This window comes from Ananas comosus, linkage group 15 (genome assembly GCF_001540865.1).
Source record: "Ananas comosus cultivar F153 linkage group 15, ASM154086v1, whole genome shotgun sequence".
Classification (NCBI taxonomy): domain Eukaryota; kingdom Viridiplantae; phylum Streptophyta; class Magnoliopsida; order Poales; family Bromeliaceae; genus Ananas; species Ananas comosus.
Genome location: NC_033635.1, coordinates 7898291 through 7916003, shown reverse-complemented (window position 1 = coordinate 7916003; position 17713 = coordinate 7898291). Strand labels below are relative to the sequence as shown.

The 17713-nt window shown below is 43.3% G+C and overlaps 1 protein-coding gene across 9 annotated transcripts in view; it reads right to left on the bottom strand.

Annotated features, from left to right (window-relative positions):
• Positions 15903 to 17713, bottom strand: part of LOC109720951 (ultraviolet-B receptor UVR8) — an 82269-nt gene continuing 80458 nt past the window's right edge. For 6 of the 9 annotated variants that reach the window (XM_020248329.1, XM_020248322.1, XM_020248326.1 and 3 more), the window contains 2 exons: positions 17399 to 17478; positions 15903 to 16252 (listed from right to left, as the gene is read on the bottom strand). In XM_020248329.1, the coding sequence (XP_020103918.1) occupies positions 16210 to 16252; positions 17399 to 17478 (123 nt within the window). In that variant the 3' untranslated portion in view covers positions 15903 to 16209. Of the gene's footprint in view, positions 16253 to 17397; positions 17479 to 17713 lie in introns of those variants that run through there. The other 3 variants (XR_002219105.1, XM_020248327.1, XM_020248328.1) reach the window with 2 other exon arrangements.

Sequence of the window (17713 nt, the reverse complement as noted above, 5' to 3'; positions counted from 1 at the left end):
AGTAGCTCAGCTGGAAACACGTCTTGAAACTCCCGTACCACCGGAATATCCTCAATCCTAGGGGTGTCATCCTCGCCCCTCAACACAACATTAGCCAAGTAGGCTACACATCCTATGCTGATCAGCTGCCTAGCTCGAGACGAGCTGATCGACATCGCAAAAAGCGAACTCCGGCATCCTCTAAACTCAACCTCAGTCTGCCCTGGTTCTCTAAAGTAACCGTGCGATTCTTGCAATCAATCGTGGCATAATACTTGGTTAGCCAATCCATACCCAAGACAACATCAAAATTCCCACGCTTGCGTAAAGCTAGCAAATCCACGGGCATGATCCAATCTCCTACCCGAACAGGACAACTAGGGCAATACTCTCTAATATCCAGAGTGTGGTCGGGTACAACAACATATCCCGGATGCAATAAAGAAATCATAGGGATGCCATGCAACTTGGCAAACAGCCGATCTATAAATGAATGCGATGCACCGGTATCAAATAAAGCACGAACTCTAATGCCATCAAGTAAAATGATACCTGCAACCACATCCTCGGCTGCTGCCGCCTCCTCGGTCTGAGCGGCATACAAACGCCCACTCGGGGCCTGTCGAGATCCCTCGCTCTGGCACTGGACGGGTGGCCGCCCAGACTGGTACTGTGCCAATGGAGTCCCCTGGCTGGCGGCTGGTAGAGCCAATGCCGATGCAGTCGACGGTGCCGGTGACGAACCCTTCAGGACCTCGGTACGGAAGTGGCCCTCCTGGCCACACTGGAAGCACCTGCCTCCCCACTGCGGACTCTGCGATGGAATGTGAGGACTACCGCAGATCACACACTGGGGAGGTCAGCGTCGATCAGGTCCTCCTCGCGGTGCTGCCGAGCCGCGCCCACACTGCTGGCTCCCAGGGTGCTTCGGCGGCCTCCTAGAGTGCGTCTAGCTCGCACCCTCAGCCGTAGGCCTCTTGGCCTTACCCTTGTCCAAAGCCTCTCGCTGCTCCTGGACATCAGCCGCGCCGCTCTCTACAATGAGCGCGCTATCCACCACCTCCCGGTAGGTTTGGAGGTTAGAGGATTGCACGAACCGGAAGATCAACGGTCGTAACCCTCGCTCGAAGATGCGGGCCTTATCTTTGTCGTCTCGCACGACGAAAGGCACGCAGTGAAGAAGTCGAGAAAACTCCCGATCGTACTCGGCTATAGTCCGATCTCCTTGGCGCAAGTTGCGCAAATCCTCCTCCATCTTTCTCTTGACGCTGGTCGGGAAGTAATGCGCTAATAGAAGCTCTTTGAACCTCTTCCATGAGATAGCCGCCAAGTCGATGCTGGGGTTCTCCTGGAGATCCAACCACCAGCGGTAGGCCTCGCTGTCCAAGTGGTGTGTGGCGAGCCAAACTCGATCTCTCTCCCCACGAAGGTGTCGCGAAAGAGCTTCTCCATATGCATCAACCACTTCTCTACGGTCCAGTGGTCGACCTTATCGCCATCAAAGATCCGAGGATTGCACCTCCTGAACTCGTTGAGGCGCTCCATAAGTCGGTCCTGCTCCGCTCCCTCGACCAAAGTAGGGGAAGCTGCTCCAACCGGGGGCCTCTGCACAGGTGGTACCGTGATGGCCTCCTCCTGAGGCACGGCCGCGGGCGCTGCTCGCGAAGAACTGGGCGCGGGGGACGGCGCTCTCGGCGCGACGTCCACCACTGGTGCTGGTGGTGTAGGGGCCTGAGTCTCTTTGGAAGCTGCCGCCTGCTGTATAAGAAGGTCCTCCAGGGGCTTCATCCGCGCCTCCTGTTGGCGCGCCGCCTCAGTCTGCTGTCGGGCCGTCTCCGCCTGCTACGTCACCAAGTCGGTGAGAGCCGCAAGCTGGCTCCTCAACTCTCGGACCTCGCCGGATCCGGAGGTAGTGGAGGTCTCGACCTCCTCCAAGTTAGCCGCGTTATCCGCTCCGGTAGATTGGGAGCGTGTAATCGGCATCGTCACTACAACATCATGAAAGCGTAAGTTAGTAACCCATGCTACCGCATCCCCACTCAAGCAAATAATACCCAAATCATGCGAAAGTAACTCCCGATGTTACATTGTCGGCCGCCAACGTAACCCTTCACGAAGTTAGAAGCTATACACTTCGATTCAACTCTAACTTTTTAGAGTTATCGAGGTACCCAATTATGATACTTTCGCTCACCAGTCAAATAGACCTCGTCTCTCACGAGCCTATTTCCTATAGTCCCACCTGCCTAAGGTTTGCTAGGTCCACTAAGACTCAACCCTAGATTCTGATACGAAACTAATCTGTCACGCCCCGGGACCCAGCAGAAGCCCGCCTAGTGCGTGCCCAGACCCGCCATATGTCTAAAACATATAAGGCATCTAAAACAAAATGATAAATAAAACAAGAAAAGAGAGAACATCTAGCTGTATTAGAGCAAAGTGTATCTATGAGCTACAATAAAAGAAATGAACATAAAGCCGAAAGTCCACTAGATAAAAGCATGAAGTAGTACAAGAAGAATCCCAAATACAAATGCTAAACATAAAACATGGGTGGTCGCTATACAGGGTAACAAAACTCTCTCTCACACCTAACCCTAAACACTTCCCTCTCTCTCTCTAGAGCTCTCTCTCTCTCTCTCTCTCTCAAAGAAGGAGAAAGGGGAGAAGGACTTGGTGGAGCTTAAGAAGAAGAGGAGGATCATCTTCTTCATCTTCTTCCTCAAGTTGGAGAAGCTTTTGGAGGTGAGCTCTAAACCCCTCTAATGGCATATCTCTTGGGTTTATCTTTTATACCCTAGAATTGGTTTAGTTAGAACTCTAGTGTCCCTAATAGATGCTCCATGCTTGAATCTCAAGCTAGAGTCGTGGATTTTCGCGTTGTTGAAACCTAGGGCTCCAAAATGGGGTTTTGGGAAATCTAGGGTTTTGATCTAAATTAGTTGGTTGTAAACCCAATTGCTAGGTATCTAAACGCGTTGGCGGTGACGGTTCGACTATTCGTCAAGTTGGTGCGGAGATATCGCCAAGCGGAGTGTTTCGGCTTCGTTTCCGCTCGAGAGGTCGAGCCGGTGACGAGTGATCGTGAGATTGGGTTTCCTACTTCGTAGCATCGCCAAAAGGTGGGTGGTGACCATCCCGAAGCAGTTGAACTGCTCCTTATGTCTAAGTTTATTGTTGATCAGTTTTGCATATTGAGCATGATACATTATAGGGTACCTAGATGGTTTTTACATGTTATTGCATGCTAGTGGTAGCTTAGAGTTGCTCGTATGGCACTTGAACCTAGTATGCATGGTATCGGGACATAGTGATTTGTAACCCTATAATGAGATGATACTTGTGCATAAGAACCTAGTAATATATAGGTTATTGTGTTGGAAACTCTTAAATGATAATGAGTGGCATTTAGTGAATGTTAAACACATGATGAGTAGCATGAGAACCTTAGTGTATATGAAACACTAGGATATTGAGTATAGTGGTACATGGATTCCATGATGATACCATCCCTAGTTGGTAGGGTATCCTTTATGGGCGAAAGTGTCGCTCTCCTATACACTGGGGTGATGTAGGTGAGCGTGCGGTGTTAGGCCCCGACGTTTTGCGAGAGGCTGAGGAGAAAGTCCGCTTTCCTCGCAAGAGGTTGATCACGGCGCAATCCAGGCAGCAAAGTTATGCGGATAAGCGCCGTAGAGATCTAGAGTTCGCGGTAGAAGACCGCGTGTTTCTGAAGGTTTCGCCAATGAGAGGCGTGAAACGATTTGGGGTTCGAGAAAAGTTAAGTCCCCGATATATTGGACCGTATGAGGTGTTGGAGCGAGTTGGAGCTGTAGCTTACCGGCTTGCATTGCCACCGCAACTCGCAGACGTTCACAACGTGTTCCATGTCTCCAATTTTCGCAAGTATGTCTATAACCCCAAGCACGCGATGCTATATGAACCGCCAGAACTTTAAGAAGACTTGAATTACGAAGAATTTTTTCGGTGATGATTATCGCACGGGAGGTGCGCAGTTGAGAAATTGTGAAATTTCCTACGTTAAGGTTCGGTGGAGCAATCACGATGACTGTGAAGCCACTTGGAAACTCGAGAGCGAGATGAAAACGCATCATCCTCACCTGTTTGAGGAATAAGGTATAAGTTTGAGTTTATGTTGGAATTGGATTAGTTTCGAGGACAAAACTCCTTTTTAGGATGGGAGGATGTAAGAAAGTGAATTCTCGAAATCAGAGAGTTGGACTTCGCTCAGAATCGACTGATTGTCGAGTGGGTATGCTTTGGAAAAGCCGATGAAGTCAAAAACCCAAAAAGTGCATTGCAACGGACCTCGGAGAGCAAACTGGTGAAAATCTACACTTGGCTGATTTTTGCTCTCGGGGACCGTTCCCTGGTATGAGGGACCGATTTTCGTAAGCATTGTGTGCTGCAGAGAGGGTTTGCGCACAAGTATTGCTCTCGGGGACCGGTCCCCGCGGGGATAGACCGGTCCCCGTACGCGCAGCCAGCGAAAAGAAGGGAAAATCGGCAAAGTCTTGAGAGTTCTGCTCTCGGGGACCGGTCCCTGGCGGGACAGACCGGTCCCCGTACGCGTAGAAGCTGCCTGAGAGCCTCTGACCGCAAGAGTTGCTCTCGGGGACCGGTCCCTCTAGGGACAGGCCGATCCCCGAGCGCGAAAACTGCCCAGTCTGGGCAGTGTGAGAGAGGCAAAGTGGAGGGGCTGTTATGCAATTGTTGCATTAGTTCGGGGTATAGATGGGAGATCACCATATCTCCTCTCATTTTCACACCCAAACACATCTCTCTCTCTTTCTAAGCTCTCTCTCCCTCTCTCTTGAAATGAAGAAGGAGAAGAAGGAAAAGAAGGAGAAAAAGAAAGAGAAGAAGGAGAAGCAAGCTAGAGAAGGGCCTTGGACATCCTCTTCTTCCTCTCCTCACCATTGGAGCAAGCTTGGAGGTAAGCTTTTGAGCTCAACAATGGTAGAGACCAAGGGTTTGGATTTTTAGCTCTAGAAATGGTTTGATTGGAACCCTAGCATGCTTAATAGATGCTTAATGCTAGAATCTAGAGTTTTGTTGGAGTGTTTTGCTATAGTGCAAACCTAGGGCTCCAAATTGGGGCTTTGCTCGTTAATGAGGTTTGATCTCAATTGATGGCCTCTAAACCTAATTGTTAGGTGTCTAAGCGCGTTGGCGAAGACAGATTGAGCATTCGTCGAGTCGTTGAAAAGTTATCGGCAAAACAAGACCGATTGGGCGTTTCCGCCTTGGAGGCCGAGACGACTTCGTAGTAAGCGCCGAGAAGCATTCTTAGCACCCCCACATCGTCGAAAGGTGGGTGGTGTCTTCCTGAAGCAACCGGGTTCCTCTCTATGTCTTAGTATACCATGATTCTTGCATCTCTTGCATGTTACATTGTAGGATTGCATTGTATTCCATTCCTTATGCTTTCTAATTGATATCATAGTGTGAGTTGAATGCTTGGTATTACGGATAGATAAGGATTGGGTTGTGACATTGAATCCTATAGTGCCGAGGAAAAGAGATGGACTTGATGGTTTCCTAGTGACATAATGAGTGGCATATGATTGACAAATGAATAGAATGAGTGGCATATAATGTAGTGTACAATGACACTAGTGACATATGAACTTAAGGATAGGTGAACTCCCTAGAGATGACTCGTTGAACAAGAACCTAGTGTAGTCAAATGCTTACACATGGACATTGGGATAGGTGGATTCCCGAGTGACTATTAGCCCTAGTGGATAGGGTATCCTCGAGTTGAGGGATCATACTCACAGTCTGTTTATACTTGTAGTGGTCGCTCTACACAAGTCGTCGTGCACTCCGGAGTTTGGTACGAGAGGGGCAGAGTTGATGTCCCGCAGACGGTCTCGGGTTTGAGAGCGAGGTGAGTCTCCTTACCATACGGGATGGCAATGTGAGTCGTGGGCGAACCCGAGGGATCGCCAAGGATTGAGTAAAGAAGAGAATAGTACTGTCATTGAACATTTGCTTATTGGATATTGTAATGGACATAGTGGCATGTTAGTAAACTACTTACTATATGATGCATGCATACATTACACACGATTTGGGCATAGTAGCATAGTTTACTTACTATGTCATTTACAGTTTTCATATCTATCTACCTATCTATTTACTTTTGCCCACTCGGACCTAGTGGGGAGATCGGCGGAGTCGGCGGCCGAACCCACTGGGAACTATGGACAATAGTTCTCATCCCACTTTGTTGCAGGGCCTAGTACGAGTACGCCGGGCGAGGACCACGGCAAGGGCATCGTGCCCGAGCAGTAGTACATAGTAGCTTTCCTTTTTGCATTAGCATTACCCTATGTATTTAAGAGACTTATGTTGGTGAGGACGTTGAGAGCTATGTGTATGTATTTTGGTGATGATCTAGTAAACATGTATTCATTTTGAAAAAGAGGTAAATGAATGCAATGTGATGTAATAGTTAGTAGATCTCTCTTTACTCACTTGTATGTACTTGTGACTCTTGCTCTTAGTCGTTGGCACCTGTTGTGCCCTTCGTTGATTGTGTATGTATAGAATTTTTATTCCTGGGCAAATTCTTGTACACAATCGGGTTGTTTAGCCTTGGATGGACAGGGGAGGTGCTGTCCGTTCGGCGTCTGTTCAATGCGCCCGAATTGGACCAAATTGGTAGCGGTCTCGGGGCGGGACAGTGGATCTATAGTGTGGTTGCTCAGTTAGCACAGATGTATCGATCGATCCCGGCTCTTCGTGATTGTCCATCTTAAATAGTCAAATAAAATCAGTGAGAAACAAATGGACATAACATGAGTGTATAAGCATAAAAAAAGGAAAAAAAAAAGGCCAAGTACAATTTGCATATCAAAAAAATCTAGTGACGACGTCTCTCGGTCCTACTTTGCTGATTTTTAAGACATATGCTTTTATAATGGTCATACTATTTACACATACTATACTTGCCCCTCCTATTCCCAGCACCTTCGTCCATAACATTACGGATGCGCGTAGATTTGGGTCGTCCTTTTTTTCCTTCCCTTATGTAGTGGAAGTATAGGTGAATCATATGACTCGATCCAATAACGATGATCGGGAACAGGTTGGAATTGCGGTTCATAAGCCTTACGATAGGATGTAGTAGTATACCAAGGAGAACATAAGCCATAGTAGTCTATGTTCATGTGTAAAGAACTACAACAAGGGATTCCTGTGAGTTGCAAACACCAACATGAACAAGTAGAAGCTCTTTCATTGATAATTACTTGGTATTGCAAATCCTTTCCAGTAAATACGTCGAACTCCTGAGCGCCAAATTGCCGAACTGTATGCTCTAGAACATGTTATCCGGCTATTGATGGTGTTATCAACAGTTGATACAAACTGTGTAGACATTGCGGCTCCCTCCGCACGATGTTTTAGAAAAAATTCTACCACTCAATGAAATGTTGCCATCACAAAAGTTGTAATCGGTAAGGCACGAATTCCCCTCAACACCTCATTTAAACTTTTCAATCGGTTCGTTGTCATAATGTCGAATCGTCGACCACCATCAAAAGCTTTAGCCCAGTATGTCCTATCGACATGAAGATTGTCAACCCAAAGCCAAGCTTCTTTATTCATAGCTTTCAATTCTTCCTTTAATGTGTAATATTCTCGTTCTTCTAAAGCACTCCTAATTCTCTAAAATATCTTAAATAAGTGTTTTTCTTTGAAATGAATATTCATATTGGCCTTCATATGTCGCAAACACCATCGATGAGCATGACCTTCTGATAGTAGGAATACACGTGCAACGAGATTCGCTAGCTCTTAAAACGATTCGAAATGAGTGTAATAACTCGAGATCGTGTTATGTACAGAGATGTCAACGGGTCGGATTCGGGGCGGATTTTTAAAAACCCGAACTCGAACCCGACTCCAAACCCGAGACCCGAACCCGAACCCGAACCCGACGGATTTTAAAAATCTAAAAATTCATATCCAAACCCGAACCCGACCAAAAATCCGAAACCCGAACCCGAACCCGAACCCGAAAATTTGAACCCGAAACACTTATTTCTTTTTTCAATATTTCAAAATATATTATATTAAATCTAAATTTTAAAATACAAATTCAAATATAACATCAAATTTATATATATATATATAATATTATATACTATATATATATATATATATATATATATATATATATATATATTAATATTATATTATATTATAGATATATATATATATAATACAAAATAAATTCGGGTTCAGGTCGGGTTCGGGTTCGGGTCGGGTATAATCAAAATCCATATCGGAAGCCATATCCGTCGGGTTTCTATTTTTTATATCCATATGCGAATCCATATCCATATCCATCGGATATATCCGTTTCATTCGGGTTCGGGTTCGGATAAAATTTCGGGTATCCATACCCATTGACATCCCTAGTTATGTACCTTTGTAGGCAATTTAGAAACCACTCCCAACTCGAGCCATTCTTTTCCTTACAAATTGCGAACGCTAGCAAAAATAAATCACTATTGGCATCAACACCTATGGCAATTAATGTGTGGCCTCCGTATTTTTCATACAAATGGATAACATCAATTCGATACTAAGTAATGGGCGGCAATTCTCCTGACCTTGAATCGAAGGTCCAAAAGACCAAAAGGCTCATGAAAATATTTTTGTAGTGCTCGTCATCCTAATGAAATCAATCTTCATAATAGTTTCGGGTTTGTTGCTTCCAACATGGAGAAGTATTGAGGTAGGTTGCTCCCAACTACCGTATATAATGTGTAGTGTTTTATTCTGTGCTTGCCAAGCCTTGCTATATGATATGCTAATGTGCATCTCACTCTGAACTCGAGATTGAATTTCCATAGGACTCATAGCAAGCCTTGCCTTCAGTGTAGGTAGTATAAAATTGACATATGAAAGAGAATGTACAGTTTCAATGTGTTGTATTCAGAATTGAAACTATACATGTGTGCGGATCTCTATAAGTCTTTACTGTAAAAAATGAACTACCTGTCGGTAGAGAGGCATGTAATCTCCATAGACAAGAATTGACGACACATCTCACAGTATATCTAATTGTATTTGACTTAACAACTTTAAGCTGCACATTATGTGCAATGTGCCAAGCTTCCAACACATTCACCAAGAATGATTTATCAGAAAATGTCCGATTAGCCCATGCCTCATCACTTGGAGGATCCTGATCAATATTTTGTTCAGTACATGCATCAACAACGGCTTGATGAATTAATTCATTACCCAAGAGAGATCGTTGTTGTTGATCTTCAAATTCCTCGAATTCCACCGGGTCCGATACATCATCATTGTTGACATTTGAATTTTCGATCCATTCAACACCTTCATCTCGAATAGTGCATGCAAGTGTATTCAAACCACCATCATGATCAGAATCCAACGAATACGGAATAAAGGATTCCTCATCATCACTAGAATCAGCATCAATTCGCTTTTGATCCTCTTCATCACTTTCAATAACATACTCCTCATCACTTCCAATTACGTCATCATTATCAATTGCAGTTCTCATTTCCTAATTGGTCCATTCACGAACACTAGATGATGAACCTTTACTTTGATTATGAGGGATAGTCAACCTGCGAAGATATTTAAAATTAACTATTTGCATTGATCCAATTTTCATATAACTAAATCATACAATCACCTACCACTTATTTTGACCAACCAATAGAGACAGACCCATCATAGTAGATGGCAATGATGCACTAATGGCACACATAGGACTCCAAACTCTCTGTAATACTTACAAGACAAACTTATTAATTTTGCGCAACTAAACTAATTGAAGAATTATAAAAAATATTTATAAAGATCATTACTTTATACCTTAATGTAGGAACTCGTTCTTGATTGACATAATTCCTTTGATAATCACTACAAAGCATTTCCGTATAGTTAATGGTACTTGGATGGTCTTATGTCATCAACACATGTTTCTCTACGAATTGTTTTATACATTCATGCAATGAAAAAAAACTCATCATGCCAAATAGTACATTGTCACTTGATATGTTAACTAATGCCCATTCATTGGCTCCCATTGGACATCGAACCATTATGTGGAGACGACCTTTCACTCGATCATAGTTAGTAACCTTATATATTTTCATCTCAAATTCCTGAAATGTTATATTGCGTCGGATAGCAACCAATTCTTTATGGCCACCAATATATCGTGGTATATTATCATTCACGACTAAATTTCTATCCCAATGGATATAGAAAGAAACACATTCGCCGGATATAGAGTTCTAAAGTAAGCAATATTACCAAAATATACGTGAGTTGACCTTTCTATACAAAATCTCTAAATAAATTAAATAAATATTAAGCATTTACAAAATAACTAATGTAAGAAATTTTACGCAATCAATTTTATGAAATAATATAATAAAATGTACAAAAGTATTACATTCATGACATATTAACATAGGACATCTCTAACATACAACAAAGAAGAGGGTGAGAGATAAAATTACCATTTTACGAACATGGTCGACACGACTTCTATGCCGATTAAGAGCTCTGGAGGAAAGGGGTTGATGAGAGAGAGAGTGATTTGTGAGTGAGAGACTGCAATTGTGATATGTGAGAGAGAGAGGAGGGGGGAAGGGTTCACAGAGAGAGAGAGAGTTTATAAAGATGTCAACGGGTCGGATTCGGGACGAATTTTCAAAAACCCGAACCCAAACCCAAACCTGACTCCAAACCTAAGACCCGAACCCGAACCCAAATCCAACGGATTTTAAAAATCCATATCCAAACCCGAACCCGACCAAAAATTCGAAACTCAAACCCAAACCCGAACCCAAAAATTTGAACCCAAAACAAATATTTATTTTTTCAATATTTCAAAATATATTATATTAAATCTAAAATTTTAAAATATAAATTCAAATATAACATATTTTGGTTCGAATCGGGTTCGGGTCGGGTTTGGGTTCGGGTCAGGTACAGTTAAAATTCATATCCGAATATCCGTCGAATTTCTATTTTTAATATTCATATCCGAATCCATATCTATTTAGCATCGAAAATATCCGTTTCATTCGGGTTCGGATTCGGATTCGAATAAAATTTCGGGTATCCATACCCATTGACAGCCCTAGGAGTTTCTGTGAGGCAGAAGGGGTTTGGGGAGGGTGATGGTGTAGTGAAAGTGAGAGGAAGAGAGAGTTGAGGGGTTGCTGTGACAAGGGAGGAAAAAAGGGGGGAGGGTGTAATATACCGAATTTTAATATAAAAGTAAGTGTAAATAAAAATAGTATGAGATACTATTTTTATTTCACTTAAAGAAGTAAATATAAGTCGGAAGTGACTTGTACTGAAATTGGAATGAAAACAGAAGATTTAGAATTTTCTGTAAGGAACGGGGTTGATATTTTAGCAGAAAATTCAGAGTGTCAGAAAATTATGAAAACTGGAGGATAGGTCAGAATTATTTTTATGAGGCTAGATTTAAAATTTCATATCATTCTGACACCCAGAAAGTGAAAAATAAAATATAACTGCTATCTGCTAGAGATTTTAGTTCGGTAGAGCTTTCGGTGACCAAAAGTAGTCCAAACTGGAAAGTTAAGATATATTTCTTTTTATTAGCTTAAATCGAGCCTGACTGTCAAAATTAAGCACAAACAGATATTCAGAAGGGCTCCGGCAAAAAGCAACAGATTTTGAGTTGCTAAACTGAAAGTTGTACTAGTATTATGTGGAAGGTGTTAGGTGCAATTGTGCACATATGAGGAGTATACGAATGGGGTCTTCTTGCATCTCTCTCATTTCCCCTCACATTTGCAACCTTAAGAGAAAGGTCTCTCTCTCTCTCTAAGATCTCTCTATCTCTCTAGCAATTTCTCTACCAAAGAGAGGAATTGGAGGCGGATTTGGTGGAGAAGAAGGCTTGGAGTTGAAGCTACTACCTCTTCTTCTTCCTTGGTCCAAGAGGAAAGCTTGTGAGGTAAGCTTCTTGAGTTTTAATGGTGGATTTCTAGGGTTTAGTATCTATGCTTTAGAATTGGCTTTAGTGGAACCCTTAGGTGCTAGGTAGATGATTATTGCTTGAATCATGAAGTTATATGATGAATTCTTGCAACAATTGTGTTCTAGGGTTCCGATTGGGATTTTGCTATAGGGTTTGATCTAAATTAACCCTATATAACCTTAATTGCTAGGTAATCTGACGCGTTGGCAAACTCAGTTCGGCGATCCGACGAGTCTGCGCGGAGATATTGAAGAAAAGCCTGTTTTTGGCTTCGTTTGCCGCAGTCGGAAGAAATAGGCGGCGGAAATTACAAAACTTGGAGTCTAGCTTCACGACATCACCAGAAAGCGGGGGGTGTCATCCTGAAGCAGTTGAACTTCCTTTTATGTCTAAGTTATGTTATTGATCATATTTCACATGTGGACATTATGCATTATAGGATGTGTAGATGGTTGCATTTCTAATTCCTTGCATGCCTTCGTGGTAGTGTTGCATTGTGAGCTTGACACATAGACTTAGGATGCATGAGGATTAGGTCTTGTGACATAGAATCCTATAATGATATGTGAACTTGAACTTGTGATGAAGTAAACAAGTGACATGTCAATTAGTGTAGCAGAAGCACTTATAACATGAACGAGTGGCATGTAAACTAGTGTAGTTGAGACACTTACAACTTGATGACTTGAACGAGTGGCATTCAAATCTAGTGTAGGAGAAACACTATGATATGAACCTAGGGATAGTAGATTTCCCGATTGTCGAGTTGTGCATTGGAACTAGTGCAGTAGAAGCACTATGACCCTAGTAGACGGGTATCCTCGAGTGAGAGGATTGGATCATATTCACATAGTCTGTTTAACCTTGGCATGATCGCTCCACCCAAGTAGTGAGCTCCGAAGTAGTAGTCGCGTTATGGGTAATTTGAGTACCCAGCAGACGGTCTCGGGTATGTGTGCAGCGCAGAGTCTCCTCACCTACGAGATTTGAGATGTGAGTTGAGCATAACATTCGGGTTAGCCGAGATGAGATTGGATGACAGACATAGTATTTGATAGTAGATTTCATTGCTATGTAGATATCTCCTTTACATCATGCAGATTAAGACATAGTATCATATTAGTAGAATACATCACTATGTTCATTCATTTCAGGATATTGTTGAAGCATAGTAGAATGCTAGTTGAATTACTTGCTATGTGGAGTTAGCATACATTGTATCATGTTGAACAAGGCATAGTAGCATGTTGCAGATTTCACTACTATGTAGCAGTTGTTTTCATATCTATCTATCTATCTACTTATACCTGCTTAGACCTAGTGGGAAGATCGGCGGAATCGGCGATCGAACCCATTGGGAACTATTATTAGTTCTCATCCCACTGTGTTGCAGGGCCGAGTTCGAGCGGACCCGGCGAGGACCGCGGTAAGGGCATAACGCTCTAATAGCTAGCAGCTTTCCATTTGCATTAGAGTACCCTCGTGTACATGTGTAGTAGATGATGTATATTGGTGAGGATACCTTCTGGAGAGCTATCTTGTATCTTGAGATGAACTTGCATATATTTTGGAAGATGAAAATATAAATCAATTGTATAAATGGTTGAATAAAATGTAATAGCTAGAACTTTCTTTCTTGCTTGGTTGCTTGTATTAGTACTCGCAATGCTTCATGTATATTGTTTAAGTTTACATGGGCAACTTATTGTACATGATTGTTATTGTTTAGCATTGGGCGGACAGAAGAGGTGCTGTCCGTTCGGCGTCTGATCGACGTACCCCAACCGACCAAATTGGCGGTCGCGAGACGTGACGGAAGGGGAAGGGGCAGTGAAAGAGTGAGAGGAAGAGAAGAGGTGTGGGTAGAGGGAGGAGGGAGGGATGGGTGGGGGGGGGTGTGAGGTGGTTCCAGGGTTAGAAAGAAAGAGGTTGGGGAACAGAGATATGCTGCGGCAACAACGACGGTGTGGGCTAGAGAGAGAGAGAGAGAGAGAGAGAGAGAGAAGACAACTCGGGCAAGATTAGGTGTATAATACGAACATGGTGAATGGTTCACCATGTCTAAACATGGTAAACCATTTACCGTGCCTAAACACGATAATTCAATTACCGTGTCTAGACACGGTGAATGAATCATTCACCGTGCCTAGACATAGACATGGTAAATGGTTCATTGTGTTTAATTTATTCCAGCTCCCCCAGGCCTGCTCTCGTGGCGCTGATGTGGCGCCTGCGTGGCAAGGATAGGGCCAAAAGTGCACGAAAATAAATTTTTTGAGGAGGCCAAATGGAAAAAAAGCCCTCGATCTCAAAAAAATAAGGCTAAATTACAGAAAACCCCCCCGTAATAACCCGTTTTTTCACTCCCCCCCTGACATTTAAAAACTCATAAAATAAAAAATATTCACAGGAGAATTACGGTGTGTAAAATGACCATTTTGCCCCTCGCCATTTTCGTCTTCTTCCTCATCTTTCTTAGCTGCCCCTTCGATCGGCCGCGATTCCCACCTCAATCGACCACGACTTCTCTCCATTTCCTTCTCCACCTGCTCCCCCTCTCCTCCTGCACCCTCGTCGCCTCTCGATTTTGGCGACAGTAGGGAGGAAACCGAGGTAGGTGTTGATAGAGAGGTAGGCAAGGGCAACGAAGGCGAAGCGAGGCGACGGACGACGGCGAAAGGGATGTGGGCGAGGGCGAGGCAGTGGAGGACGGCGAGGTGGCTAGGCGGCGAGGCGGCGGGGAGAAGGCGAGCCGGAGAGAGGCGAAGCAACAGAGAAGANGGGTGAGGTGGTTCTAGGGTTAGAAAGAAAGAGGTTGGGGAATAAAGATATGCTGCGGCAACAACGGCGGTGTGGGCTAACGAGAGAGAGAGAGAGAGAGAGAGAGAGAGAGAGAGAGAGAAGACAACTCGGGCAAGATTAGGTGTATAATACGAACACGGTGAATGGTTCACCGTGTTTAGACACGGTGAACCATTTACCGTGTCTAAACACGATAATTCAATTACCGTGTCTAGACACGGTGAATGAATCATTCACCGTGTCTAGACATAGACATGGTGAACGGTTCATTGTATTCAATTTATTCCAGCTCCCCCAGGTCTGCCCGCGTGGCGCTGATGTGGCGCCCGCGTGGCAAGGATAGGGCCAAAAGTGCACGAAAATAAATTTTTTGAGGAGGCCAAATGGAGAAAAAGCCTTGGATCTCAAAAAAATAAGGCTAAATTACAAAAAACCCCCCCATAATTACCCGCTTTTTCACTTCCCGTCCCGACATTTAAAAATCTACACTTTGCCCCCTTGTAAAATAAAAAATGTTCACAGGAGGATTACGGTGTGTAAAATGACCATTTTGCCCCTCGCCATTTTCGTCTTCTTCCTCACCTTCCTCAGCTGCCCCTTCGATCGGCCGCGATTCCCACCTCAATCGGCCACGATTTCTCTCCATTTCCTTCTCCACCTGCTCCCCTTCTCCTCCTGCACCCTCGCCGCCCCTCAATTTTGGCGACAGTAGGGAGGAAACCGAGGTGGGTGTTGATAGAGAGGTAGGCAAGGGCAACGAAGGCGAAGCGAGGCGGCGGACGACGGCGAAGGGGATGTGGGCGAGGGCGAGGCAGTGGAGGACGGCGAGGCGAGGCGGCTAGGCGGCGGCGATGAGGCGAGCCGGAGAGAGGCGAAGCAACAGAAAAGAGGACGGAGGAATATTTTTGGCATAAAAAAATATTTTATAACGAAACCCTACCGGTAGGAGGTGAAGTGCACATTTTTTATTTTACAAAGGGGCAAAGTGTAGATTTTTAAATGTCAGAGAAGGAAAGTGAAAAAGCGGATTATTACAAAAGGGTTTTCTGTAATTTAGCCAAACAATAATGCAATTAAAAAAAAAAAATTGCGAGGTCCTCAAGCAGCATGATTATTAATCTACATTCATGCGTAAGCTTGGCTACCTATTATATGCAATTATTATTTGGCACCTGCTTTTTCCTGTGAACTTTACTCGAATTTACAACACTTTCACAAGCATGGAAAAGGAATTTCGAAGGCAGTATGCCTCAAAAGAGTCCTGAAATGATCTCTTGCATGCAGGACGTAGAGCCCCCCTCAAGTTTCACTGTACTCAAATATGGCACCAGTGTGGTTGAACCCGCAAGATACATGCAAAGCCTTTACATTATGGCTAAAATTCACCATTGTGGGCTCGAAGTAGTCAATATCATTTCCATGCCCCTGAAAGTTAATCAATGGTAAGAATGCAAAGCTCAATAGTAACAGCCAAACCAGCACTGTATGAATGTATGTTGCAACTAATGTAACAATTATTCATCAAAGCGTAGCACAAAGTTGTGGCATAAAGTGTTTTGGTCTTTTCATGATGGTGTTTATACAACTGTAGTTCACATCATAAATGAATTTTTCAACAGTTCTAGCATGCCAAATCTCAGGTTCTTTGGTAAAAGACCCAAGAATGTCATGCTGGCAATGTATGGTATCCAACTACAGCTCTATGCATCCTATCAGTTAAATAAGTTGTCCTCCTTTCCCTCAAGGCATTTTTAGTTCCTTCGAAAACTATGGAAAACTGTCTTCCGGAAAAAAAAAAACTACTTTTCTATCTAGGAAACTCTTTCCTAAGATACGTTCTGGAAAACCAAACACCCCCTATGCACAAACCCAAAGAAGAGGGAGAGATTGCCTGCGCATGGGTGCCGTGCACACAGCATTCTATAACCCAATAATAATGCCTTCAAATCTAATCAATTAGATGCGTTTTACAACATTCAAAAACGCCTACTTAGTGAAATCATAAGCTCTTTGACACCTGTTTCTTCTGGATCAAAAAAGAAAAAAAAGAAATCCCTTTTTACACAGTTGGAAGCCAAAGTATTAGGTTTCCAAAACCATTGGTTATCCCTTTCCACACTCTTGGATCTGGGACAAACATGATGCCAAAATATTAGCTTTCCGAAGATAATGATTTTTATACCTAGATGTCGCAGATTACATATGCCAGATTAGTTTGGGATTTTTAAGACACCAATAATCAAATCTAGAAAGTGACGCACAGAGAGAGAGAGAGAGAGAGAGAGAGAGAGAGAGAGAGAGAGAGCAGCGGTAACAAACTTGGAAGCTAACTGTCCATTCAATCATGCATTAGTACACAAAATAGTGAGATTGTTTTATTAAGACTCTTTTAAGTTCTCAATGTATTTAAGGTATACAAAGATCTAGTAATGCATCCATAGAGAATCAACATGTGACCATTAGAAAAGAAAATTGGCTATTATATGCATTTAAGCAAATTTATGGTTGAAGAGGAACATTAGTTTCTCTTGGCAAAAGGAATTTAAGTTGGAGTAAGAATAGTTTACTTACCAGTTGTCCTCCAGAAGAGTGGCCGTCTTCAAAGAATGTTCCATTAGCACCTCCCCAACCCCAAGTGAAAACTCTTCTACCTGAATGTTGAACATTTTACAACACTCAAATGTCACAATATGCAAAGGACCAAATTCTTTCAAAATTCTCTCATCTGCAAAAGCTTGACCAATCAAAATATAGAGAAAGATTAAATAGGGTAGTTTGCCGGCCCTTCTCATCCTCAAACATTTAAATAGGTTTCACATTACTCTTTGAACTAGTGAGTTGGCCATTCGCTTCCCCAAACTACTGAAAGTGTTTTCTTTTAAGTCC